This window comes from Ascaphus truei, chromosome 3, assembly GCF_040206685.1.
Source record: "Ascaphus truei isolate aAscTru1 chromosome 3, aAscTru1.hap1, whole genome shotgun sequence".
NCBI classification, from domain to species: Eukaryota; Metazoa; Chordata; class Amphibia; order Anura; family Ascaphidae; genus Ascaphus; species Ascaphus truei.
The window spans coordinates 27,080,262-27,106,080 of record NC_134485.1 but is presented as its reverse complement, the minus strand read 5'-3'; the positions used below and the strand labels follow the sequence as shown (position 1 = coordinate 27,106,080).

Below are 25,819 nucleotides of genomic sequence, written 5' to 3'. Positions count from 1 at the left end.
GCAAAGGTGGTGCAGTTGAAGACTGAGTCAGGTTCTCAGGATATCCTAAGTTCAGCACAGGTGGCTCAATCAGTGCTGAACTTGGGATATCCTTAAAACCCGACCTGTTGGTGAGGGGTCTTGAGGAATGCAATTGCCCACGCTTGAGCTAAGACACCTTTAGTTCATGCAGTCTTTTTTTCCCCATTGGCTCCCTAAATGAAAAGCTATAGATGTTTTTGTTTTTTTAGTGTAATATTAGTTTATATTTTTCTTGGTCCCTTTTTCAGATTGTTCATAATATCAAAGAACCCTCTGAATTTTTTTTTGCTAAGCACAAATTCTGTGAAAATGATAAACGTGGATGTAACCAAATGGAAATGTACAATGTCCATTTCACTCTTGATTAAATTATAATTTTAAAACACTATTAATGCCACAACATTTTAGGTTTATACAATTTAGTAGAGCGCAAAAAAATCCTTTTTTTTTTTTTTTTGTCTCAGATATTTAATCAGAGCAGTTTCTTTTAAAACAGGTGAAAATGCATTTACATTGTTTTCATCTTATTTTAATTTGGATATTGTTTTCAGTCAGGGTTCTCTTCCGATGTTTAAATAAAAGATAATGTGGTTGATTTAATTTGTAATTTAGAGGAGTTTATTTAAATGGAAAAACAAGATGGAGGAATGTTAGTCCAGTCCTCTTGCCGCACACAGAACATGTAATGATGAGTTGATTGATGTTCTACGGAAATAAATGGTCTTGTAATACTTCAATGGAGTTTTCTTTGGACTTAGGGGTTTGTCAATTTAGAAGTTTATAATAATAATCAGCACTATGTATAGTTTAGTCAAAATTAATTTCTTCCCCAGTTTTTTGTTAGATTAAATGACTGTGTGATACATGCATTTATAAATACATCTTGCAATATGGCGTTTTTTTGTTTTACAGTTCTAGAATTGTTTGAGGAAGGTGGATTAACCACACTTATATACCTGTTGCCAAACCAACGTTCTGATGGGCTGTGACCCCCTTCTTTAATGGCCTCACATGGACCTAATGCTTCCAGATCCTGAGTTCTGATTGGTTGCAAACTGGTCATTAAAGAACACTAAGGACTGATTTCTTACAACTACAGGAAAATAAAGCAAAGAAAACCAGCCCCCAGACGTGCAGAAACAATGTACAGTTCAACAAAACAATGGACATATAAATATTTCTTTTTGTGTGCAACGTTCTGAAGCTGCCCAGCATGACAATGAGCTCTCCTCGTTTCTCTGTAATGGTGCCCAACATTCAAAAGAGGAAAAAAGTCAGTAACAAGCTTATCAGTTGTAGTGGAAGTTTAATATTTCAAAGGAGGGGTTTTCTATCTTTTTGCAGATCAGAGGTTAATAGAAAGGCTTGGACTTGGTCTGTTTTTGGTTACTACGATCACATGCTCATACACACATCCAACTTCAGTTTAACATTAATTTGCTTGGAAATCCATTAGATGAAATGATTGTGCATGAAATAACAGAAATAGCAAAGTGGTATTTTTTACCCAAAGTTCTTAAATTGTACTTTCTGCACTGAAAATGATTATAAGCTCATTTTGTTTCTTAGTGTTATTTCACTTTGAAAAAGGCCCAGATGCTTGTAATATTCTGCATATGTACTGTATGGATGAATAGTAACTCAAAACTGCCCCTCCAATTGAAAACGTGTCTTTTCTTTGGAGTGGAAAAAGCTATACCATAATGAAGCTAAAGGCATTATAAGCATTACTAAAACAGACATGAATATATGAACATGGGGCTTGTGTGCAGTTTGTTTAATCCATAGGGTATCTTGATTAGAAATCACCACCCAGTTGCAGCGCTCCATCTGTAACTGCATAGTGATTCAAGGAAGCCCCACAATGTGGAAAGAAGAGCACAAACTAAAGCTCAACTATGACCACCATTTTAATGTGGTTGGTCATGGTTCTTCTCATTCATAAATTTACATTATTTAACATCTCTTTAGTTTCATGGTGCAGTCAGTGGACTATCCTTGGCCTTTTGAGCTACACTTAAGCTCACAGATTCAAGTTTTTAATTTGACGTGCTTCTAAAAAGGTCACATGCTAATGTCACATTTCATTGTTATTTCACAACTTGTCTGAAGTAATGCACTAAATGTGAGATTCGTCATAAAGCTTTCTGACTTTTACACCATTACAATATTTACACATTGCTGATAGTTCTTTAGTTGTGGATTTTGTTTACCTTCACCTTTTGAGCTCACTTTGGTTTTGAAATTGGTAAGCGATCAGAAAGTTGTCGCCTGGAGGAAGTGGACAGATAACTGACTAACGAGCAGAAGGAAGATAATAAGGAAATCGCAAATCTAGCGGGAATTAGTCTTCATGCCATAAACGTCTCTTGAACTTCTGAAGAACTACGGGTTGGTGACAGAGACAATTACCATGAAAATTCCTTCTGAATTAAACGATTTCAGGCTCCATAGACGAGTGGTTGGGTTGCGTCTTAGGCAGAGAGAAACAAACAGTCAAACTATGCACCACCCACTATAATAATGAAGAACACACTATTTCATATTTTGCTGATGGGAGAAAGAGCAGTCATGTGGTGGAAGACCATAAGTACACACATTTCCCCCTTTTTTTTTTTCTTCCTTTTTTTGGGGGGACGGCTATCTTCTATTGAGGGTCCTTGTGGATTAATACAAATAACATCTCTGCAATTCAAATGTGTGTTGAACTTCGGAATAGAAAACGTCACGGAGCAAAACTTCTATACATTGTGTACATCTTTGTTGAAAAGCCCTAACATCGCTACCTGTCAATGTATTATGGTTAACCTATACCAGGTGTGGCTAACTCCTGTCCTCATGGCCACCAAAGGGTCAGGTTTTCAGGCTATCCCTGCGTCAGCAAAAGCGGCTCAGATGAAAAATGAGCTGCTGATTGAGCCACCTGTGCTGAAGCAGGGATATCCTGAAAACTTAACCTATTGGTGGCCCTTGGGGACTGGAGTTGGCTACCCCTGACCTATACTATAATGAATAAACGAGTCATTTTCATGTACCTTGTGATATGTTTATTACCATAATATAGCTTTGTAGCTTGAGATATGTGAAGAAATAATTTTATTTAAATTCTGTATACATTGATTTTGTTTTGGGTAAATATAAAGTTAAGCTCAACACGTTTTCCAGTACATAATTGCTATTAAAGCTTGTGACTCTTAAAAACTGACTTGTTATTTTGCATTGTATTAAATGGCTGGGATACTGTAGGCCCTCATCTCTCCACAATATTATTACAACAAGTATGGCAAACAAGGAATAATGTCGTGGCTACAAAATGTAAGACACTTATTTGTAAAGAAACTCACTATTTTTCCTAGACTTATAGGATTTATATTGTCCTGTAAAGAAACTGATATTTTTTTTTCACGTTTTGAAATTCATTGGGCTGTACCAACATGAAACGCAAACATAGTTCGTCTGCAGTTTGAAATGCAAACGTAGATTTTCAAGATTACATAGTTTGCTACCTTCAGAGATCAACTTCAAATCAGTGAATGTGCTACATGGACTCGACATAGTTACTATATAGTTGGAAGCACCCCAGCTTTTTGTTAATTAGTTTCTATGAAAGTGGTTAGAAACTGAAATAAAATAACTAAATTAAAGTTTCCATATACAATAAATGTCATCACAATGAGGGTATTGATAAATGTAATTGTAAATTCCCTTTTTGTATTTTTTTTTTTTTTTTTTTATTAGCCTTAGGTCGGAAATCTTTAATCCGTCATACACTAAAATCTCAACATAATTTGCTTCCCATAGAATCCCTTCCGTTTTGGTCAGTCACCCCTTGGTGATGTTGCACTTGCGAGTAACACTGGCTTAAAGTAAGATGAATCTCGTGTGAAGAATGTGGTTTTGAAATCATATATACTTTCATGTTGGTCCCCTAACGGTACTAGACTCTGACAAAAAAAAATATATATATATAAACAGCATACATGAAAGATGTACCCTTTTTTGAAAGGCTTTGCATTGTGAAAGTAATGCCGTTCTATGTCAATCAATTTTATAGCGTCCAGTTACAAAACACCTGCTAAATTGTGAGAACCCTTTGTGGCTTACGAAGGAGTTGATTACTTGCTTTCTTGAAGTGCTACTGCACATACAAGTATAAAGTCATTAACTTTTACCATTTTGTTCTGTTTTTTTGAGGGTGTTTTTTTTTTTTTAAGATGCTTAAACATTGCAAAGATATGTAACCTTTGCTCTATTAAGTGTTATTCGTGAAAAAAACATAATATTCTGTCAAATTGAGCATTACAGATGACCTCTCTAATGGACAAAATCCACAGTTGTATTTAACTCAATTTAGAACACATCTGTGTAATCCATCCAGCGCCAGAGAGACCTGCAATGCCTTGCACAATGGACGCTCCTGGTAGTAGAGCAGTTGATGCTACTTGTAAATATGTTTCTATTGTAAATTGGCTCAATATGTATTCAGGAATGGCTGTACATACAGATTCAGTTATGTTAAAATGTATAAAAATTGTTGAATAATGGGCTGATTATTAGTGTGCTTTCATTTTAAATACGAAAGTCTCCCTATTTTTATTGGGATATGATCTTTTTTGTGAAGAGCTGTATGAGTAACCTTTAATTTTTTGTTTGTCTACCCACGACCTCTTTCGGCAGTCATTGCTGTTATGCAGGTTTTCTGTGGTTAATAAAACTTTCCCTTTCAGTCCATCCTTTTATCTCCTTCAGTCCATCCTTTTGTCTGCCATGTTAGGAAATTGTTGCTCATTAAAACTGATACAGACTCATTTTACAGCTTATGTTGATGTAATGGACAATGTTGGTATTCTATTAAATGATTTTGTCTGTCACCGGTAGGTAAAACATTTTCTGCCTGACTTTGTCTTTTGTGACTAATATTCATTTGACACCCCATACGCTTTTCCATGTAGCATAAGATAAAGATAATTAATAACCACTTTACAGCAGCAACAGGATAGCTAATGCTGGGTTTAAATTGGGTTAGTCGCCTTTATAGTTAACAAAGATCTTTAATTGCTTTGTGCACCATACTAAGCACCACAAATGGTTTACTTTAGGTTGTTACATTACATTTTTTAGGTGACAGCTGTGCTTGGAAACAACTAGAGTACAGTAGCATCTGTATTCAAACTGCAGCTACATGTGCAATACTCTATGGCAGAAAAAATCTCAACATTAGCAAATTACAGTGAATCCCGTCATGTGAGAACTGCTTCTGATGAGAAATCGTTGACATCAAGTATCCTGTTCTTGAAAATGTTTCTTCTTTTTTTTTTTTAGTGTCTCTGGTAATGCCATTTTGAATAGTAGTACAGAGAGAGTTCAATCATATTAGTTTAGTGTTCAACTTTCCTTAATTCATCACCTGAACAGTAACATCAAAACAATGAAACACTGTTTTTATTGAAGCATTTAAGCACAGGGCAAATTGCAGCTTGGGCTCATGCTGTAGAATTCAGAGAAGTGCTGAGCTTAGATACTAATCCGAACAAGGAAGTGGTTTCAAACCATGGTGTTAAATATGGTCTTTATAATATAATAATGAATCAAGTCTGTCAAGAGGCAGTCCTTGTAAAGCAATAATTATTTATTAAAAAAAAAAATATGGAAGGGCCATTTAAACTGATGGTCTCAACAATTAATTATATTCTTAACGTAGCAGCTTCTAATACAGGATTACAACCTAGAAAGTTGAAATATTCAAAGTGCAGCAAGTTGAAATTTCAAGTATACGTTCTCAAAATGTTTCATTGCAAGTGAAGCAGTTAACTGTTTGAAATATCATATTTTTAATAGAATACATGTTAGTGTCTAACTCCCGGTTACATAGTTCCTTGTGAAATTAACATTTTCTGCTGGGATTAAATATTTATACAAAACATGCAGCATCCTTAAAAATAAAATAATGCTTAATAACTCAGTTCTGAGCACTTTCAGACATTGGAAGCTGTGGAGCTCAATTGTTTTAACTGATACCCAACAGGGATTAAATCTTTGCGTGTACCCTTTTTTCTATTGTCCTCTTTGAAGAGGGGTTAACACAAATTCTGAGGGGTTTAAAGTTTTCAGTAGGTAAGGCAATAGTTCATGGCCTATGTTTGCTGCTGTATAGTTTGCCAGGAATGGGTTAATGGGCATTGTCAAAGTTATGCTGCAAACATTCTGGGAGAACCAAAATCTGGTTTAATGGCGTCCATCCCACAGCACAGGGGTGGGCAACTCCAGTCCTCAAGGGCCACTACCAGGGTTTCAGGATATCCCTGCTTAAGCACAGATATTTGACTGTGCCACTGATTGAGCCACCTGTGCTGAAGCAGGGATATCCTGGAAACCTGACCTGTTGGTAGATCTTGAGGACTGGAGTTGACTACCCGTGGCATTTACACATGGCCAGATTATTGATTTGACATTCTTGGTATATTGTTACCAATTCTGAACATCTTGACGGTGTCCTATTTTTATTTATTTTTTTAAATATGGCCATATACTGTAGTATGTTTGACTTATTCCATAAACCTTCAATTAAGCAGTAAAGAGTGCATCTGTATCAGATTTATTGCATGTGATTGCAAATACGATACATCTTAAAGTGAGACCGGCTGTAATAGACTAATGGTTAAATATTTCTCACCCATGCTTTTCCTTTTGTAAAATTCAACCAATTATAAATGACCCTTTTCTAAAGAGGAGCACTAGAATCGTTGTTTGTATGAAAACAATTGTTTTTTTCTTTTCTTTTCTGTACCGTGCTGAAAATAAATAAAAATTAAAAAAAAAGGTCAACTTGATGCGAACAGTTTTGTGCTTGCCTGTCTGTGGAAATTAATTTTGAACCCCTGTCAAATACTAAAGATGTTAAAATGACCCATATTATAGAGACTAACACACGATGAGCCCTTCTTCCTGCAAAGGCGTTTAACATGTTTTGGGGTTTATTTTTTGGGGGGGGGGGAATGGACGCTTTGGGACTGTAAACCTATGATGCATCTGGTATGCACTTAGATGGAAGACAACGTATACTCTTGACTGTTAATAGTTAAAAGCCTTAGAATTTGTCAGTCATTGTGTGCTCACTAAGTGATGCGAACTGGGTGTTTCTACACTCTTCCTGCCGTCAATAGGACTGTTACATCTTTTGTTCAGATCCTTTGGCTCTACTTTTTAATTGTCCAACAAATGCTCTGTGAGATGTGGGTTTTTTTTTACACTAGCTTTTCAGCAATTCACAAATCTGTTTTTTTTTTAGTTTTTGCAACTCATTATGGCCGATTTACCTTCCCATGTTACATACAAAAAAATATATATTTTATTAATGTATTGATGCTATTTGGCTTCCTTACGAAAACGCCATTACCTTTATGGTGACAACTACTTTAACAATGTTTTTGTTTTTTTCCAAATTAATATCCACATTTATTTTACTACACTCCATTTTAGCTGGTGGGCTAATTTTGGTGATGGCATCATTCCTTGCTGGAAGAATAAAGGGTGATAGCTGGTAAAGTCTGATCACAAAAAAAAAATTAAAGACTGCACATGCCCATCAAAACATTTGGTTGCAATTAAATATTTTACATACTTGTCCAATTGACTTCATTTACCCCCTATCAACCATTTATTCTACAAAAGAATATAGTTTTGCTATTGGACGTCTTCACTTTAGCTCCCAGTACACAGAATTGCTTTTGTTCCTGGTATCTGCCATGTTCCTTTGTGTTGACTGTCCTTTGCAGACCAAGAAGCTTTCACCGGAGAATCCTTCCCCATCCATATAAGGGTTTTATGCACCATTAAGATGGACTGGTGATCAGTATCGGGATGCAGTATTGTCTTGCGGGCTTTCTGTTTCTTGAGCTGTGATACTTTCCAAAGGTGGATCCCAAACATGTTTGCCTATTTTAGCCTGAACGGTTTCACGATCGTTTCTTGATAACTGTGTCTTTGTGGATTGAGAAACGTAGGCAATCCCTTTGCACCTGGGTCAGATTAGGCTGATTTTTACTTTTAAGATCAAACAATACAATGTGACAGTCTATAACCTTATGGGAATATTACATTCATCCACAGCCACATAGTCTAGATCCAGTAAACCTAAATAGCCATTTATAAAGTAATGGGTTTTGCCGTTGATTTGACCAATGCTTCCTCTAAAGGATTACAAAAAGATTCAACTGATCAACTATTGTACTTCACATACGAAGCTTTGTATTCTTAAGAAACCCATGCAAACGAGTACTAAAGTGAGACTTTATTGCAGATTTTTACTTTTCTTAAAGGAGCAGTTCATGCTCCCGGCCTCTAAAATAAACAACCCTCAATGTATAAGCGATATTTAGGCTTTAGCGTACTCCTGGTCCTCCACAATATTCCCGTTTATTATTACACTTGAGTAAGACGTGAGCTTCACTGTACAGTAGAATTTCATCTGAAGGACCCAGGTGCTGGGCCCCTAAAAGTATCACAACCTGCAGCAAATTAGCATTACTCCAAACATGGCAACCACAGCATGGTGATGTGATATGGGGGGGGGGGGGGGGGGGGTCTTTTCTCAATGTAGGCATTATATAGCATGAGCTACTGCTTTTTGTAAATTTCCATAACAAGGATGTAATTCAGATTCCTTGACTTCTATTCTCCCCACTCCCCCCCCTCCCCCCCCAGGCAAAATTGAGCAGTTATTTGATCCACAATTCGTTATACACAACAAAACCATAACATCGGTCACTGAATTCAGCGCTGGTGTTTCAACACCTCACAACAGAGCCATCATGTAACCAACGGAAACACCACTGTATGGTCACTTAGTGTTGTTAAATGTAATATTGCTATAAAATGTTAAAAGTTACATGTTTTCTTTCTTTCTAGCCGGTGGACATCACTTCTGCAATGACTGAACGAGCAGTTGCCCAGACGCGGCTAACCGGAAATCCGTTTGATCTGGAAGCCCTATGCATGCTAAATCGTGCACAGGAACAGGTTTGTGGCAATCTTCATACCCTTACGTGGAAGATGCATGCTTTGCTTTTACAATGCCGCTTCGGAAAGTATCATTTGGGCCATCCTAGTGTTTGCAAAATTATAACACACCGACACAGCAGAGCCGGTGGAGGCGAAAAGGATTTTTAAACGGACGGGCATCCTGAAAATGAAGAACGTTGATCAAATGGGGTCGGCGGCTTCCCTGCAGGTAGGAGAAATGGACAGACTTGATGGACCGCGTCATCTTGCCTGGTGACCGTTTTTAGGCTTCTATGTGGATAATCAATAACTAAAACAAGGAAATATGGCAGACAAATACATTTCCATCTCATTAAGCCATCTATTATCAGCCGCTCCAAACTATTTGAACTGAATCAGCAGAGAATGGCTACTTTGAAAATCGGGGATTGCTCACGGTACACAAAGTTGGATGGGCTATTGCATATAAAGGGAAGGGCGGCTTCACGCTGCAGCGTTTGGATGAACACTTCATCATGAAAGCGGCTGATGAGTTTTCAGGTAGTAAGTAATAAGGGGTGCGGGAGTGGCCAACTCCAGTCTCAAGGGCCACCTGCAGATTAGGTGTTCAGGATATCCTTGCTTCAGCACAGGTGGCTCAGCTGATCACTGATTGAGCCACCTGTGCTGAAGCAGGGATATCCTGAAGACCTAACCAGTTGGTGGATCTTGAGGACTGGAGTTGCCCACTCCTGCAGTTATGTAATTCCACATGTAGATCAGGTGGCTGTAGTGCTCCATTTGTCACAAGTAACACATTTTTATCAGAACAAAAGCCAGTTTAATGTGAAGCACTTGCATGGGTTTTTTAAGCTTACCTGTACTGTGATTCCACAACCTCCAAGGACTCCCAGGCTCCCAAGATATTTGTAGTTTTTTGTGTGCTGGTTTTGACACACACAGACTACATATGTGGCAGCGGGGTCACAAATAGCCAAAATGGATACGTTGCCAGCTTTCTCTTGGCGGCCGGCGCGTGCTCTGACCCCGCTGCAATTTTGTGTCCGCCGGGCAAATATTCTTACCCGATGGATAAACCCGCAAATAGGAATTGGCAGTGGAAAGGGCGTCTATGGAAGCCAGGGCTTGCATAGAGGATGGGGGACCGTGGATCCGCTTCGGGAAACCCACTGGTCCAGGTATGTTTAAACAGGCTGCTGCTTCAATGAATAATTGTGTAGTAAGTGCTCAACATACCTACTCAGACATGGCACTGGGATCACGGAAGCCAGGGCAGCGTAGCACACTGCACATGAAGCGCGGTTTTAGCTTATTGCAGAGATTGCTCTAGTTTGGTTACTTAAAATATGGTATTGGCATATCACTAGCAGTAAGTACGCAATTGTGGCAAACGACACATGGAGGGAAAAGTAGATGCAGCCGTCTTTAACTCCAGAGAGGCCGTCACTGGCCGTGCATTGCGAAGAATGCTTTTCTATTTGCTTTATACAACGCTATCAAAAGTATGTGCACCATCGAAGTCTTCCCCAGAACAAGCAACAATTTCAGCATTTACCCTTGAAGTTTAACCGCAGTATTTCATATTAAAAACAATATTGAGGGAACAAATTGCATCAGGTACCGTGGGAGACCTTTTTTTTTTTTTTCTGGCCCATGATTATACCTGTGAACTAGTAAAGTAATATTTCCATTTTTCCTTAGTATAGCAATTGTATCCTTTTGTAAAGCTCCTCTTATAGCTTGTCCAGCCGTTACGAAATTACAGTATGGCTGATTCTTCTGTTCTTCATTCTGCTAGTACTGTATATCTTTTTCTGTTCTCTTCATTTGGATTATCAGTACAATCAGATGGGGCCGGTGCTGGGTGTGATTACTGACAAGTAATGGTATTAAGAAAATCTTCTGCTATTTCATTTCTAAACGATATAATCTCCTTTTGCACTTAGATTGATGCCTGGGCCCAGTCTACATCAATACCTGGCCAGTTCACGGGGAGCACAGGAGCACAAGTCCTGACTCCAGATGAGATCAGTAACAGCGGGCCACAAGCCTGGCTTAAAAAGGTATCTGACCAGCCAACAACTGTATTAGTATAATTTGTACTCGTTTGTATTATCAACATATGAATAACCTATTATAGCGCACAGGAAACAGTCAATAATTGGGTAGTGCTGGCTTCTAATATATTAACGCCATAAACTGTCTTGTACCGTGTCTTGGTCACCGTTTCACATGTTTAGGTAGGTCCAATAGATGCTTTTAATGCTTTAATGTGTATTTGTATGAAAACTAAACCTCACATCTAGGTAACATGTCCAGTTTCCAGGAAATATGTTGCATCACTTTCAGAATTTCACATAAAATAGATCGTTAATATTTGCGGTTCCCATTATCGAGGAGTTAGATTATTTTTTGCATTGTTATCCATAATTTTCCTGTGATGTGCAGGTTAAGCTTTCAGCCCGTCAGCGGTTTTTTTTCTGTGTTTGTTCAGTAAAATGGGATTATTGCTACTGAAATCTAACTTTATCCGTCTGGGCAAAATAATGGTTTATTGGTATCTTTCCCAGAAATGGTCTGTTTCAGTGTACCTTCAATGGTGTAATCAGTTCACAAATAATTAACAAAGACAGAATCTTTCCTATGGTTTTTCTCCCCTCTGGAAGTTGTAGCACATTTGCAGTAAATGAACATACTTTTTTTTTTACTCCGGAAAAGACTGAATTTTCAATGGCACCATTCCAGCCAGATGTAGATTTTTATTTTCATGCCACCAGCTGCAGTAGCGCACATGCTGCCCCTTTTCATCTGGATACTAGTTTTTTTTCAAAGCTCTATGCTGAACACTGGGGCCCCATTAAGGTTTTAGAAATAACCAATGCACTCGCACACCAGCAAATGCACCTCATTTGCACATGGATAGATTGTTGGTTGTCTCGAAAACCTAATCGGATTCAGGGTCGTAAGAAGAAGTTTTGAGAACCGCTGGGATATCGGCAATGCAAACTAAATGGACAGGTACCCGTAACTAGGCTAAGCAAAGAGTAAGCCAAAACAGGACTTTACAATTCCCTACCAATGGGTGGCGCTCTCTGAGCAGCTGCAGTGGAACTTGGGAATTGACAGCACAGGTTATAAACGTTAAAATCCATTCTGCAAGGAGAGCTGAAGGATTGTGCTGCCGGAAACGCAGCACTGTATTGGGAAGGACGGGGTGGCAGACCTGTCTGAGACATGCAGTGGTATTTTTATTTAGAGTCCGATCCGAATACTCAGCAGTATAGCTAAAGATTTACATAAGCGTTATGTTTCTTTCTGATCCTTGCTTGCAGTAAATGTTGTTCTGAAAGCATTTTAGCTTGTAGTTTTTGGAAAAGACTGTTCTGTTAAATTAATACCGGTGACTTTAAGTTCACAGTGTTTATTTACTAGTACACCTGGTAGTAAGAGTTTGTAGTGTAATAATAATTTAAAAAAAATTCTAGACCCTCTGTACTTTCCAGCCCTTGCTTTCCCTGTTCATCTTTTTCTGTCTACCTTTAACTTCCTACCTTAGCGAGGACAATTCCCCCCCGTAGACTAGTAAGTGAAGATGTATAAAGTCGTTCAGGGTGAAGAGCAGCTTCTACTCGTATGCAGAGCAGTGGAGAAGCCATCGGCTTGCGATGGAGGGGGAGCGGCCACCAGTATGAAGAGAAGGCTCCGCTGTGATTCAGCTCTGCAAGGATGAAGATCCACACGACACGTGGTCATCAAGCGATTCAGGAATGATCAAGATGAGGAGTGCAACGTCTCGAACGGACATCGGCTGTGCTGTTACATCGGCTCTCCCCTCTGCATACCACTAGTTGCTGCTTTTTACCAGGTAGAGCAGATCATGCCCTATGACCATGCAGTATGAATGACACTTTAGAAGTTCTAGTTCTCATAAATGTGGCCTGATTTGTTTAAAGCCGTATAAACTGATAAATCGTTATGGAAGGGCGTGCATTAGTCTAGAAAAGCTGTAATGGTAATCATTAAGTATTTAGGTAATAATCCACCCTGAAGTACCTTTCTGGCGATGATTGCTCTTGTTACTCAGGCCATTCATTACCTGCGTGTAACAGCAACAAACGATCTGTGTGTGTGACACTGTTGCCATTTTGTTGAACTTTTTTAACGATGATAAAACTTGCTAAACTGTACCGCACAACTTGGAGGAAATCTGAAGATTTAATTGTTGGTTTAAAAACAATTGGCTTTGACTGGAAGGTTTCTGTCTTTAACCATGTGAACTGAGTACACTTTGGGGCTCATCGAGAGAGCAATGCAGTTACATGATCGTACCACTTTTGGTTCGAAAACAAAGCTAAACTAGTGTGTTTTTTCGTCCTATTGTGCATCAGAGAACTGCATTGCGTTGTGCGCTTTAAGTGAGCTCCATCAGGTACAGTGAAACAGAAGTTGATGATAAAAATTCTATCATTGCAAAGCAGGTACAAAAGAGGAATCGGACCCCGGTGTGACTTTGGCTGGGTTTGTATCACTAGTCTCAGCATGGTTGCCCTTCTCTTATGAAAGGTTCCTGGAAAAGAGAGGGGCGAATGGAACGCGGAAGTAAGTAAACGCCTGCTGGGTGTACAGAGTGAGGCAATTGGTATAATGACCTAAGGGTCTCCTTGCATCTGCATGATCTGGTTCAGTCCAAGATACTTGGGCATGACAGGTCAGAGGCCAATTTCCTTCCTTCAAAACCCATCTGCACTTTGTGGGGAATCCTAGTATCTAGTGCAGTGGTTTTTCAACATTTTTTTTTTTGTTAAGGCCCCCTATAATTATATTGTGACATTTTAAAGAACCCCAACCCTGTAATAGCGAGTGTGAGATCAGATGCATTGTAAATTCTGTCCTGAAAATTGCAGAGAACCCTTTATGGATGCCCGCAGAACCAAAGGGCTCCTGCGAACCCCAGGTTGAAAAACACTGGTCTAGTGTGATTGAAACTTGCTCGCTATTTCACAATTGCAGATTAATCTTATTGTAGTATTTTAAGTGACTTGAGTGTTGGTAAACAAAACAGAATAAAACACTAACTTGGACTTAAAATGACAAACTGGCATAGTCCAGTTTCAGGTATGGGAGCTTTGCTTGGGTCAACACGGGGGTACAAGAGAGGTGACCGTTCACAGAGTAACCTGTGAACTTTCACCGCTCTATATGGAAACTTGTTGCAGGGTCAATTCCTTGTAGCTGCCTTCTTGCCACGGTCAGTGCCAGCTCTACTTTTCACAACACTGCAGCCACAGAGGCGTAGGTAGGTAATCATTTAAGGAGTTTTTACAGCTGTGATAAGTTTCCGTTCATTGCCGTGTAACAATATTGCCCATTGGTTTCACTGAATGTAATTAACATTGTAATATCAGAGGAGGCAGTTTTGTTTGTAACATTTCCCTTGGAACACTTTTGTCTGGCGTGCAGCAAAGCTTTGAAGAATAATGTGTTGCCTTCGCCACCAAAAGGGTTCCAGTTCAAGTGCGCTGACAACAGGCACTTTGTAGGCGACAGGTTGAGCGCATCATTTCTGAAGTTCATCCAACGAACATTGGGGAGAAACAAAATACGCTCGGAATGTATCAGTTATTTTAATTATCTGGAGCCTTCTCGGGTAACGAACAGACTCCTGTTTTACTAAATAGAATAAATGTACTGTATACAAACCTATAATAAGCTCCATTTTAGTAAGGTGTAACGAGCATCATTGAAAGGGAATCGACAGTAAAGAGCTGTATGTGACAAACGTATTACGCACCTTGAAATGACCTCAACTGCAAAGCGTGACGCGATCTTTCTTTTTTTTTTGTTTTTTTTTATGTTCTTTTTTTTTTTTAATCCTGTACTAACTTTCTGAATGGCTATTTTTTTTTTCTCGTTCTCCCTTTCTGCTTGTCTTGTAGGATCAGTTTCTAAGAGCCGCTCCCGTAACCGGAGGCAGAGGCGCCCTTCTCATGCGCAAAATGGGGTGGAGAGAAGGCGAGGGTCTTGGCAGATACAAGGAAGGGAACGTGAATCCCATACTCGTCGATTTTAAGATTGATCGCAAAGGTAATTCATGCATTAGGTCCGTGGTGCTCAACTCCAGCCCTTGAGATCCCCCCCCAAAACCCCCCACCCCTCCTCCCCCCCAACATGTCATGTTTTCTGGACATCCCTGCTTCAGCACAGGTGGCTCAATCAGAGGCTCAGCCTTTGGCTGAGCCTCTGATTGAGCCGCCTATGCTGAAGCTTGAATATCCTGAAACCCTGACCTGTTGGGGGGGTTATTGGGGGCTGGAGTTGAGCAGGGGGGGCATTAGGTCCACAGTGATGTTATCATATGGGCTTACAATTACTTTACCCATTTCCTGCCAGAGGTCTGCAACACCAAGTTGTGTTGTTTTAATTTCACAAGGTGTGTAGTTGCCCCTGCATTTTATTTTGGTTTCACCATAATATGCAATAAATAGGTTGTCTTTTTTTCACACCTAGAGTTTTTTTTTTTTTTTTTACTTACGACTTTATTCCTAAAAAAATAATAAAAATAATCCAAAACCTGAATGAATGTCTGCTCCGCCGCTCTCGCTAACTAGCAGACCTCAGACCCTTATCGTGGCAGACGACTGCATTTCTGATGAGACTATTTGAGGTCGGCATGGAAAGTAGCTCTGTGCCGCCTGGTACAAGGGAGGAAGGGAGCGGTTTGCACAAAGGAGGAGTTGCCATGTGAACACTCTGCCACGGTGCCTGACAGTCCATGGCAGGGGTCTCAAACTCCAGTCCTCAAGGGCCACCAACAGGCCAGGTTTTTTTTTTTTTTTGGGGGGGCTATCCCTGCACAGGGACCTCAATTAGTGACTCGGTCTGAGAACCTGATCTGTTGGTTGTCCTTGAGGACTGGAGTTGCCCACCACTGCCCTAGAGTGGGCCAATAAAAAAATGAGGTAGGGGAGAGAGGGGTGGAGGCTTTGCCTGTGCAAACTCTTGTTCCAGACACTAACGTCGCACAATAAACAGTAGCTAGAGGAAATCAAATCCCTCCCAACGAACTTGGGAAATATTATTTAGAAATACTTATTGTAGGTGTCTTTAAAAAATTAAAAAAAAGCATCCGTCATCCAGCCTCTTAAACATGTCATGGTCACACTTTCATTGTAGGAGGGACTGCCCCTTTAAGGAGCTACAGCTTTAAAACTGCAGGCCAAACAATATCCTACGTGTGGGTGTTTCTTTTTGTTTTTTAAATAAATCCGTTCTGTACTAAGAGAAAAATTTTTTTTTTTTTTTTTTAATCAACTCTAAATGAAATTTTTAAAGTAAAGTATTATAATGTAACAAGCATTTTTTGTTTCTACAGAAACCATTTACAAAGTCACGTTCTCTTCCTCTTCTGAAACAGGCTCTGGCACACCCCTTTTTGAGCCCTGCCCTCTCTCTAGCAGTGCACCAATTGTATCTAGTGACTGCCTGGTCACATGATCTTCCCCACAGAACTTTGCATCTTTGGTCCTCTTCTGCTGCACTGACAGACATTTAGTGACACCCCCGAACCGACTCTTCGCCGATCGATCACCGGAGAACGGATCGATCAGCAACTTGGCTAATTACTTATTGTGTGGATTTAATTGATGCACATATTAAAGGGGGAAAAAAAAGTCTATTTAAGTCTACAAAATAAATACTCTAGCACCTGTTTTGTGTTTGTCACTTTGTTCTGCATAGGTTTGGTTGCAGATGGAGAAAAGGCCCCAAACAAATTAGCTTTACCTGCAATGAAGGATCTTTTTGGTGAGTTATTTTGGGGGGGGGGGGATATTTATCTTTTTTGTCCCCCTGCTTGTGAGAAGTTTTACATTACCGGTATTTTCTAAGACATCCCCAGTTAACTCGTTGCATGCCGGCAATGCCTGCAGAACCAGGACGACCGATATTCTAGTGTTATGTAATTACTTGTGTATTGATCGCGTGACCTGCATTGGACCCTCCAATGCCAGGAACAGGACGGTAAGTTCCTGCGTTTCAATTACGCCTGTGGCCCACTGAACGTGTCGGTCACCTTCCACTGCTGAGCTGCCACCACTGCCACTATACATATTACCACGTGGTTCCCAGAGCACGGTACCCGGGCCATGCCGGGTGCTACCTGCATTGTTTTTTAAACGCTTACTTTGTGGGGGGTGTTTGTATAATATTCAAAGTAACCTTTAATGTAGCACCAGGTGCCTGTTTTCCAAAATTATTTGTATAGGAACATATGTATATTCAGTGCGTGTGCATTTATATGAATGAAACTGGGCCACAGAACGTGTGCGTATGTATGTGTGTATATTTTCTCCGCGCCCCCTTCTCTTTCTCCCCCCCTCTTTCTCCCTCCCCCCTCTTTCTCCCTCCCCCCTCTTTCTCCCTCCCCCTCTTTCTCCCTCCCCCTCTTTCTCCCTCCCCCCTCTTTCTCCCTCCCCCACTTTCTCCCTCCCCCTCTTTCTCCCTCCCCCCTCTTTCTCCCTCCCCCCTCTTTCTCCCTCCCCCACTTTCTCTCTCAAACCTCTTTCTCCCCCCCCTAATATAAACCTAATTGTAATATATACATTGACACCGGCTGTATCACCACTTCACCTGTGCTAGAGCATTCCCACTGCAGTCAGTACATCGAGCCGTCAACTGCTGTAAAGAATTGAAAGCTTCAGCTACCCTGCTTCCTTTTGTAAGTGTATAAATGGGTAGAACTAAAACAGGACTCCTCCAGTGCAGCGTGTCTACAGACATACTGCGCCCCCCGATTTGGAGCTAATTGGGAATGTATTTAGCCTGTGACTACAGACCGTGCCTCCCTTTGCTTATTCTGACTATTAGCTGATTCCTCTCTGAATTAATGTGTTGATACTAAAATCTCTTCACAGGAAAGCATCCCATTTCCGCACTGATGGAGCTCTGCAATAAAAGAAAATGGTCTCCACCTGAATTTGTGCTGGTGGACAACGCGGGTCCGGACCACCGCAAGCGTTTTCTTTTCAGGGTAATCGTTAATGTCTCCTGTCACATGAGGTTCAGCTGGCTGTGCGCGAGCCAGTGTTTCAGTGGATTACATTTGCAGAAGTTTGTGGCTCTCCCGAGTTCTGAACCCCTGTCCTTCTCCAGCTTCACAGGAATGTTCTGTCGTGATTAAGGAGTTGCGCTTACATCTAACACTGTGCTAGTTCTCTCCATTGCCAAATCACTATCTCACCATGGCTAATTACCCAGCTTGGAAATAAAAACACCTTCCATTCTTGCCTCTTCCAGCTGGAGACTTGCCAGGAAGCCCAGGGCACCATAGCACCACCCTTCTGCTACAATCCCACCACAGAAACGACTGTGAAATTGAAATGCCTGTTATGTTCACCTAGAGTAATGTCTGATATGGTCCTTAGGACAGGTGCCTCATTTAGGAAAAATGAGATGTCCCACTTTTGCCAGAATGCTCTCCCTTTCGCTTTAACTTCATTTATCTGTGTGTAGTGTGTTTGTATATAATACCTTACAGTGCACGTCCATGGACCTCAGATCTGCTCTTCCTAATTTTTCTGTTCATCTGTGCATTGGTTTTTGATCAGCTTCCTATATTGTGCCGTGCCCGGGTCTGCTATCGGAGAGAATTTCTTCCTCCGTTCAGGGCGTCTGGAACAGCTTTCACATGACCCTAGTGACCCTTGTGCATCGAGACATTTTCACATCGAATGTCTTAATAGTGCAGGTGTTAGTTACATAATCAGCCATGTGCTCTATCGACCCGTGCAAGAGACTGGTGCCAACTAAGGGATATGGCACACGTACGTATTAGTTAGTGCAGCTACAGATTGTGGCTTAAATAAAGTTACATTTTGGGCAATGGAGCCCAAATCCAATATCTCTGTAGGCCTCACTCCATGGGATTTTCCTCTTGTAATAATAGACTCCCACTGAGAGTTCACCAAATGGAATTTATTTTAGACATAGTTTGTTTGTGTTGCTTCTCGGTAGCATTGCTCACTGTAAAATAATGTTTGCAAGGCCTGTAACTGTCATGCAATTTCTAAGAGCTGCTTAATAATAACTCTGGGACTTGCATTTATACCTCATAAAATTGATCCCGTATTTAAACCAGCTGCTAAAAGGGAGCACAATGTCTTCTGTGGAATTTGTCATCTAAATGTAATAAGCTATTAAAATATCCTAAGCCAGGGCTGGCCAACTCCAGTCGTCAATGGCCACCAACAGGTCAGGTTTCCAGGATATCCCTGCTTCAGCACTGATGGTGCAGTCTTCGACTGAGCCACTGCCCTGTTGGGGGCCCTTGATTACTGGAGTTGGCAGCCCCTGTCCTAAGCTATGAAACAATAAATCCTAAACCAGTGTTATTATATGTGAGATGATTTGATTTTAAAATACACATTTACATACAGAATTCGATATATTTGTAAGAACCGTTTGACGGACTATTTTATTTCTTTTGCCCATTATATTTATTATGGCTTTGCGATGGCCAGTACCTTACATTACCTCCGTTTCATTTTACAGGTGACGGTCAATGGCGTTCTACACCAACCAAACCAGGCCAGCCTCAACAAGAAACTAGCCAAGGCCACCGCGGCGGCTGCTGCTCTTCAGGGACTGGGCGCGTTACCGAAGGAAAGCATGACTTCAATAACTAACTTCCGCAGTGCCTCCGACAGCAATCTGTAGAGCTGTTGGTTGTTTATTTGTCAAATACAAACAATGGAAGACGTTTCTGCAAAATGCATTGTCAGATACTTTCCCCCCGTCCTTGTGGTAATTAACAGGTATCCTAAAAAGTGCAAAATTCTTCAAACAAAAGAAAATAATTGAATATTTTGTTCGGGACACTGATTGGGTACGTTTTTGTGCATTACTGTTTTGTATTGCTACCAGGCATCGTTCTTTCAAGAAAATGTGGCAGTTGTATATTAAGGCTTGTTTTGAAATGTTATGCTTTGTTTCTGAATAGGATGTTAGATATAAACATTTATATACTGTTTGTAAAAAGCCAAAGGTAAACCTTGCCCAATATGATTACTCCTGTAAGCTCATTAACATTCATTCATCACAAGTACCTCTGGCGAGTTAAGGGATATAAGGCTTTATTTACTAAGAGGGCTTCTGCTGTGGCCCATTGAAGTCAGAGCTGTAAAAAGTGTCTTATGGCAGAGAAGGCTGCTTTGTAAATATGGGCCTGAATGTCGGCTGCACTGTTTGCGGACAATCGTAGGAAATGCTATTGTATGAGGAAGACATGGAGTTTGTTACTGCTTCATCTTTCTAGTAACTACACCTTTGACTAGGAGACAACAAAAAGTAGATAATTGCAAGCACATCAGATTACTTTCACGTTTAATTGGGGATGGTCGTATAGTACACAGCATTCAGAATGAGGATTGGGTGCATGTTTTATTTAGCCATTACTAAAGACACCATCACCCAAACATCAGGGAGAAACGGTAGTACCGTCTCGTGGCTCGGAAGTAGTATTTTATTAGTGCTTAGCAATGGAAGAGGAAATCATTTGCCCCGTCAGGCTCTTGAGGTGCTTGAACAATAGCTTTGTTATGATAAATCTCCCGGGAAGTCCCAATGTTAACATTGCTGATGCCGAGAAAGTGGCATAAAGCCTTTTCATTTTTCCAGCATTCCTCACTGTGCCTGTCTTTCATTATGGTGTTTTATTTTATTTTTTATCTCGATGTAAAATGTAGCTTCAATGTTGGAGCTAATTTCTTTTGGCCAGAGCTGTGGCTTGTAACTGACCTAAACCTACTGTACATAAGTCTAATAAAGTCTAATAAGTGTTCTGTTTATTTCCGTTGGCTCTAAAATCAATTTATTTAGGTGTAGTAATTATTGCAGTCTCAAAATTAGTCTAAAATTTAACAAGATTAGAGAGAGAGAGAGAGATAGCGTGCGCGTCTGCATGCGTGATATATCTATAGATATATTGAGATAGATATCTCACTCACACATACTTTCCAAACGGGAGCGGTGATGAATGCCATATAATAAAGAAAAACAAATCACATAGTACAGTAAGACAACAAAATAAAAAGTGCAAATGAAAGGACTATACATTTCCTACTCACAATGTAGCAGGATTTATAGGCAAAGATCCAAACCGTTGCAAAGTCGTCTCTGGATGGTGTGATGCATGTAGTCCCTTGAATCTCAGACAGAAGAATAGAGCCATAGTGCAGATCAACTTAGAAAATATATATTTAAAACATACACTCACAAATGGAGGCTTACACTTTGTCAGTGATCAAAAGGCAGGGTATAGCAAGCTATAGTAGTAGACAGTCAGTCGCGATCTCGCCGCTATTGTATCCCACTCTTCTGATCCCCTCTGAGTCCGTCGTCACTGTCTGGTGTCACTTCTGGTCGTGCTGATTCAACCGTCGTCTGCGCCAACAGTGGGTTCTCCTCTCTCCGGATCCCGCGATGAGCCCCACTCTACGCGTTTCGCTGTGCAGATTGACTGCTTCCTCAGGAGTGGCCACTTAGATACAGCTACTGCATTTAAGGCTGCACTAAGGGTGGGCCTAGCAACAGCCAGTGTGTCAGCCTGGGGGAGGTACTGGCTTGGTGTCATGCTGGATTGTGATTTCCTGTCGGTATCAGACCTGCTCTGTTATGGAGCAGGGTTACAAGCCCAACCCTAGGGTATAAATACTGGCTCCCAAAAGTGGGTGTGTCTCTTTCCTCCCTCTGTGGAGTGACTTCCCTGTGTCCCATAAGGGGGCTTTAGGAGGAGCAGCAGCAGCATGCAGGAGGAAGCTTGGATGGGCCTCAAGCCTTGATGTGACGACCTTAGGGAAAGCAAGGAAAGTGATGTACCTTCTGTGTAAGATCTTAAACACTGCAATAAATACCATGGAACCATATACCAGTGTTATTCACTGTCTTGGGCTAAAGAAAGGTATCCGTCTGGACCATCCTACTATCCAGAGGATCCACACTGACAGGAGGCGCTGCAACCAATAAACAAAGGTACCCTGTAAATCCTGTCCTGATTCCCCACACCACCGCGGACGTGCTCAGCCCTCATGTTACCTTACAAGTATGCACCATTCTACACCAAAACACTAGTAACAGACCAAATCTCACTTAGGGTGAGGGCAAAGGAGATATATATATATATATCACCCCCCCCCTAATTGTTTTGCGAGATCCTCGAGTTGACATTTAAAAGCAACCTCTACCCACACTCCAATTATGCTTTAATAATGATTATAGGCTTACACATAACACACAGGAGTTTTAACAATGTTTTACATTCCTCTTTATTCTAGGTTGTGAGTACTTACCTGCCCGGTTATCTGTTTTGACTCCATCCCTGCTACATAGCAAAATGTGCTGCTGCGTTTTAGCACCAATTGCCCCAGGGTGTCTAGGTTTGGGTATATATTGTACACTCTTGTCCGTTTCTTATCTTGATAAAGGTCCGTGATGGGACTGAAACTAGGCTCTTTTAGTAATAAATTATTTTGATTCAGAAACCAGCAGTTCTAGTACAAGTGCACCTATTAGTGTCGTCTGAAAAGGGCTGATCATTTGTACCACGCTCGTCAGCGTTGATAAATGCTGAACATGCTCTAGCATTGATAGTATAAATCGGAAGAGCTGGTAGTAGAGTAATTGGGACACGTTGACTGAAGAGGATTGTGGTGGTGGATGTGATGCTGATTCAAATATCGCTTGTAAGTGGGGATTCTGGAGCTGTTGCTATCTATGGAGATGTGCACCACCATGAGAGAACCGCCTACATTTCAGGAAGCCGATGAAAAGGTGAAGAAATACAACCACCCATGACCGAGCTCTGCTGCTGACTGGCAGGAGTGCAAAAATGCTTGCTATAGACCTGTTGCCGTCTACATTTGTTGATGTTATTGTGTGTAGAGAGATGATGCAATGTTGTAAGATTCCAAGCAGATATTTTTCTACAAAGCCTCTTCCTGAACCAGGTTATTGCATTGGTGGAAAAAAAAGGCTCTTGCACAGTTGGAGGGATGTAGGGTACAGCATACTGCGGACATGTGGAGTTAATGGTCATGGTGGTGTAGGCTACCACCCTGTTACTGCCCATTGGGTATGTTTTCTTCTCTAATAATACTGTGAAAGAGCAAAATAGGGATAAGTGAGGCAGGAGCAGTATCACTGTCCATAGATATGATACTTTGTGCAGTCAGAATTTTGAAAAAAAGGCCAACGCAGCTTCTGATATTTTAGCAAAATTACAGAAAGTGGTAAGAGCGTCGAGTAACGCCAAGGGGACTTGAGGTTGCAGGGGATAACTGATGCACAGGGCGACATGATACACATTCCTTGTTTTGCATATGTACTTCATTTAATAGTGGCTCGTTTCCTAGGTTAGAAAAGGGATCTGCCGGGCATTTTATGTTTCATTAAAATGATGCGCTCACTTCAGCAGATCCTACACAGGTCGTAATAATACCCTTTCTAGATCCAGCCCATCTGCAGCCTAAGCCTAATTTTGCCCCAAGGGCAAGTTGCGAGGTTAAGCTAATTTATTGTGTCCAGGTAATGGTGGAAAAGATGGAAAGGCAGAGAGAGGAGGGCTATAAAGTAGTTTGTTCACAGTGGGTGGCATCAATGGTACAGTCGACACAAAAAAACAGACATAGTGGTCAGCATCCTACCATGATACCACACACATTTACTGCGGTCAGGCTTCAAGTGAAAGGATTAGTAGTAGCAGGAACAGCTAGATTTGTGACTTTTCAATATGGGGTTTTCATTACTGTACAATGGTTTGCAGAAGCAGCCACACCAAATACTAGTGCTATAGCCATGGTGAAAGCCTATATTACAGACACTTCATTCTTGCATCTGATCTGAATACTGGGTTGAGCTGTTTGTCAATCACTTGGTTTCTTTACCCTTAACCCACCTTGTCCTAACCAGTGAGCCAAAACCGTTAAGGTGAGATGGATGGGGGCCTTTGGCTACACGAACATTTGAACACACTGACATCACGGAAAAGAATTTACCAGAGGAAATCAAACCTCTCCTGAGTAACTTAAAATACATTAAAAATACTTGTTTCACCTAAATTTGATATCAATTACCCGGATAAGACCCCTTAAACATGTCACTGGAATTAGTTCACTTTAATCCTAAACGACATTGCCCTTTAAAGGAGCAGTCCAAGCGGCCAGCATAAAAAATAAACGATTATATAAATAGGATTGAAGCAGGGGGTCTTCAGATCTGAACCGCATAACTCAGCTCTGGGGACCCCCTGCTCCCCGAGATACTTACCTCTGTATGGGTTCCGGTAGCAGCTCCGGCTAGGCAGTGTGTGGATATCGTAATGTCCGCTAAAATGTCCTATGTCACGTGGGCCAATAGGAAGCTGTCACGTCTTCCCTTGCGGCTTCCTAATGGCCCATGTGACCAGGACCTTTAAACAGCATCAAGATACCGGCACCGTATACGGACGGAAGTATCTCGGTAAGCAGGACCCCAAAGCTGAAATTAATGCAGCTCAGCTCTGGAGACCCGTTGCTTCAATCTTATTAAAAATATGTTTTAAAACCATGCAGCTTGTGTTTAAAGCAGTAGTCCAAATATACTGAAGTGCTGCTTCTCTTCTCCAGCTTCCCTGGATGGATGTGTACCTGTGGCAACAATACTTTCTGTAAGTGCTCCTTGTGACAGTAGGGGCAAAATAGCTAACATAATAAAAGGTTAAGCTCAGCCATTGCCCCTACCTATCAAGATAGGGGCCCAGGTGTGGGCATATTATCCCTATCCTATCATGGCTAACCTGTGTGCTCTTTAGCAGTTTTTCCCCCATACAGTACATAGTAGTGCGCGAGTACTGAGGTAGCACACAAAATTTACTGGCCCCATCCCCATGGGACTCAGTTCCCAGAGGTCAGTTTGAACTTCTCTCCTAAGTCACATCCCCATGCCCCGATTTAGCATCCATGCTGTGATTGGTCAGCAGCCCTCCTCCATAGTTGCAGATGGAGACCATGGTCTATAAACCCCTGCCAATCCGTTAGTTACATTGAGACTGGAGCTAGTGTGGGGGACGATTGGTGCGTTTCACCGAGGGTTTTGCCACAGATCCAGAACGTTCAAACTTTCTATGACGCAACTAGCATCCCTATGGAACCATGTTAACCAGTGCCTTGTTCCCAGCAAATTGTCCTGGTCTACGTTACACTCCTTAACTAATTATGTATACCAGCATCTTCACGTGATACCAAACAATGGGGGGGGGGAACGGGGGCAGGGGAGAGATGTACCTGGAGAACTAAGCAGCCATGCAAAGACACAACCATCCAAGTTGCTATAATTCTGCACCTGGTTTTTATTTATGTCCTCACCTAGAAGTTATTAGATAGTTACCTGTGCTTGACCCTTACATATTCTGTTTTGAGTTTTGCATTGCAAGAAACTCTTATTACACGTATACTAAAAACAGTATTTTTACACTAGAGTGCCTAGGTGATTAAGAAACGTTGAGTAGCTTAAATCATGAAGAAAAAGAGCGCTGTGATTTGCACATTTCTGACTTTCAATATGGTACACACTAGCTTGCTAATTTACATAAAAGTAATATGTGCAATTATGGGGAAAAAATTGGCAATAAACTTTAGTCTCAATTTGTTTTTAAAAAGCATGTATTAAATATAAGCCAATTTAACATATCATTGGGTTGTTCAAACACAATACATGGCTCTTTTTTTTTTTTTTTTAAATCCAGGATTGAAACAGGAGCCTCAGAGTT

General features: G+C 40.9%; 1 protein-coding gene across 10 annotated transcripts in view; it reads left to right on the top strand.

Moving 5' to 3' along the window:
* The window catches only part of SON (SON DNA and RNA binding protein), a 70,018-nt gene extending 49,154 nt beyond the window's left edge, over positions 1 to 20,864 (top strand). For 2 of the 10 annotated variants that reach the window (XM_075593828.1, XM_075593827.1), the window contains exons 7-12: positions 8,929 to 9,039; positions 10,968 to 11,084; positions 14,958 to 15,105; positions 16,759 to 16,824; positions 17,934 to 18,049; positions 19,570 to 20,864. In XM_075593828.1, the coding sequence (XP_075449943.1) occupies positions 8,929 to 9,039; positions 10,968 to 11,084; positions 14,958 to 15,105; positions 16,759 to 16,824; positions 17,934 to 18,049; positions 19,570 to 19,734 (723 nt within the window). In that variant the 3' untranslated portion in view covers positions 19,735 to 20,864. The other 8 variants (XR_012800378.1, XR_012800377.1, XR_012800379.1 and 5 more) reach the window with 8 other exon arrangements.
* The last annotated feature ends 4,955 nt before the right edge of the window (positions 20,865 to 25,819 follow it).